Here is a 2418-nt window from a genome sequence, read left to right as displayed (position 1 = left end):
CAACTGTTTCGTATTTGATGGCATTGAGAGGGAAGCACAGTGCTGAAAAAGAGATTCGCGGCAATCATGTCGATCATTACATGAGGCTTCCTGGGTGGATGTACATGCTGAGAGAAAGAAATCCTGGATCCATAGTGCGACTTGAGTTGGACAATGATCAGAAAAGCTTCAAGTACCTATTTGTCGCGTTAAGTGCAACTATAAAAGGATGGAAGTATATGCGTAAAGTTGTTGTTGTTGATGCGATATTTTTGACAAGCGAATACAAGGGAGCATTGGTCGTGGCAACCGCGCAGGATGGAGAACATCACCAATATCCTTTAGCATGGGGTGTGATCGATAGAGAGAAAGACGCTTCATGGAGGTGGTTTATGAATAGATTGAGCGAAGTAATACCGGATGGACCTGATGTGGTTGTGATATCCGATAGGCATAAAAGTATAATGAAAGCTGTGAGAGAAGTATATAAACAAGCTGATCACGGTTTTTGTGCAAGGCACATATCGCAAAACTTGAAAGCACATGTTAATAGGGGATCCAGAAGAAAGGGTTCAAGAGGTGAAACCGTGGCTAAATTGTTTTTTAAATGTGCATCAGCATACACGGAGAAGGAATTTGAAGAGTTGTACTCTGATTTCAAGAACAGATATGCCTTGTGTGACCAGTGTGATCAACGTGACCAGTGTGACCAACGTGACCAGTGTGACCAACGTGACCAGTGTGACCAACGTGACCAGTGTGACCAACGTGACCAGTGTGACCAACGTGACCAGTGTGACCAACGTGACCAGTGTGACCAGTGTAAACTGATGTGAATATCTCATGATTTGCAGGTATCCCAAAGCGGCAGAGTACATGGAAAAAGAAGAACTTGCTCCGGAGAAGTGGGCAAGGTGTAAATTTCGGACTGAAAGATATAACTTATTAACCACCAATGGTGCCGAATCAATCAACTCCGTTTTGAAGAAGGCCAAAAGGTATCTGCTACTCAGTTTGCTTGATATCTGTGTCGCGAAGACGGTAGAATAGTTCAGTAGGTACAGGGTGGAAGCATGTGGTGGCGATGATTCTCAAAAGTTAACTCCGTATGTGTACAAAGCGCTGCATGAACGGTTCGAGAAGGCCTGTACATATGAGGTTATTGAACTTAACAGGTTGAGTGGTATGTTTGAGGCAAGAGATGAAAAAGGTAGAAGACATTTGGTAAATCTTGGTGATAGAACCTGTAGTTGCAGTAAGTTTGATGTGGATAGGTATCCATGTAGTCATGCAATTGCAGCAGCACATAAGGTCGGAAAAGGTATTGCGATTCACGAATTATGCTCTGAATACTACTGGCGAGAGACTTGGGTCAAGGCTCACCAAGAGACTGTGTATCCCGTGCCCGATATTTGTGATTGGGTCTTACCGCCCGAAATTTTAAATTTTTCAGTGTTACCGCCTATAATACAAGAAAAACGTCGGACTGGAAGACCTAAACAGAGTCGCTTTCCTGGACCTGGCGAGGCTCGAAAAAGACCCCAAAGTTCAACATCTTCAGGGAGAAAAAATTTGGAATTAATCGCCTAATTAGTCTGCACTAAATGTAACTTTTATTCCTACTGAACAATGTAATTTTTATTCGAAGTTTAATTCACTCTTAATGCTTTGTGTTCATAGCTTTCGATCGAAAAATACTCAGCGATTTTACATTGATCCAAAGTGTTCCTAAAACACTACTAACACTTATGAGATTCGTTTTGTGTTCATAGCTTTCGATCGAAAAATGCTCAGCGATTTTCAACTCCAATTACTTTTCCGAACCATATCTATGATCGTAGATTACACCTTCAAAGCATTGAATTCATCAAATTCGATCAGTGTGACCAGTGTGACCATCGGGATGTGATCAAAATGAACAAATTCATCTATGGGGGGATTGAATAAGGTTTTTGCGTTGTAGAACGATGTAAATACACTTCACACGAACGTCTCGTGAGCGGTTTGAACAAAAAAAATACGAACACAAAGTTACATTGATCCAAAGTGTTCCTAAAACACTACTAACACTTATGAGATTCGTTTTGCGTTCATAGCTTTCGATCGAAAAATGCTCAGCGATTTTCAACTCCGATTACTTTTCCGAACCATTTCTATGATCATATATTACACCTTCAAAGCGTTGAATTCATCAAATTCGATCAGTGTGACCAGTGTGACCAGTGTGACCATCGGGATGTGATCAAAATGAAGTTTAGGGGTTAGATTTCTGGTTTAGGTTTAGGGTTTCTGGTCTGGGGATGAATTTCTGGTTTGGGGTACTGAAGTACGAATTACGTTTTATGGGGAGATGTGCAACGTTACCATTTAATGCGGGCCCACACAGATGATTCTGCAGAAAAGCAGAAAGCAGAATCGCTTTATTAGGTTCAATTTTTT

The 2418-nt window shown here is 41.3% G+C and overlaps 1 protein-coding gene across 1 annotated transcript; it reads left to right on the top strand.

The window, feature by feature from the left end:
- Positions 1 to 17: 17 nt before the first annotated feature.
- On the top strand, positions 18 to 977 carry LOC104807910 (the record flags this gene model as incomplete). Its single annotated transcript, XM_010533354.1, has 3 exons — positions 18 to 483; positions 598 to 664; positions 834 to 977. Coding segments are annotated over exons 1-3 (677 nt in total), but the record flags the coding sequence as incomplete, so codon positions are not given.
- Between the last annotated feature and the right edge of the window lie 1441 nt (positions 978 to 2418).

The sequence above is a fragment of the Tarenaya hassleriana genome, unplaced genomic scaffold (genome assembly GCF_000463585.1).
Source record: "Tarenaya hassleriana unplaced genomic scaffold, ASM46358v1 Cleome1316, whole genome shotgun sequence".
Lineage (NCBI taxonomy): Eukaryota > Viridiplantae > Streptophyta > Magnoliopsida > Brassicales > Cleomaceae > Tarenaya > Tarenaya hassleriana.
This window is presented reverse-complemented; position numbering and strand designations above follow the sequence as displayed.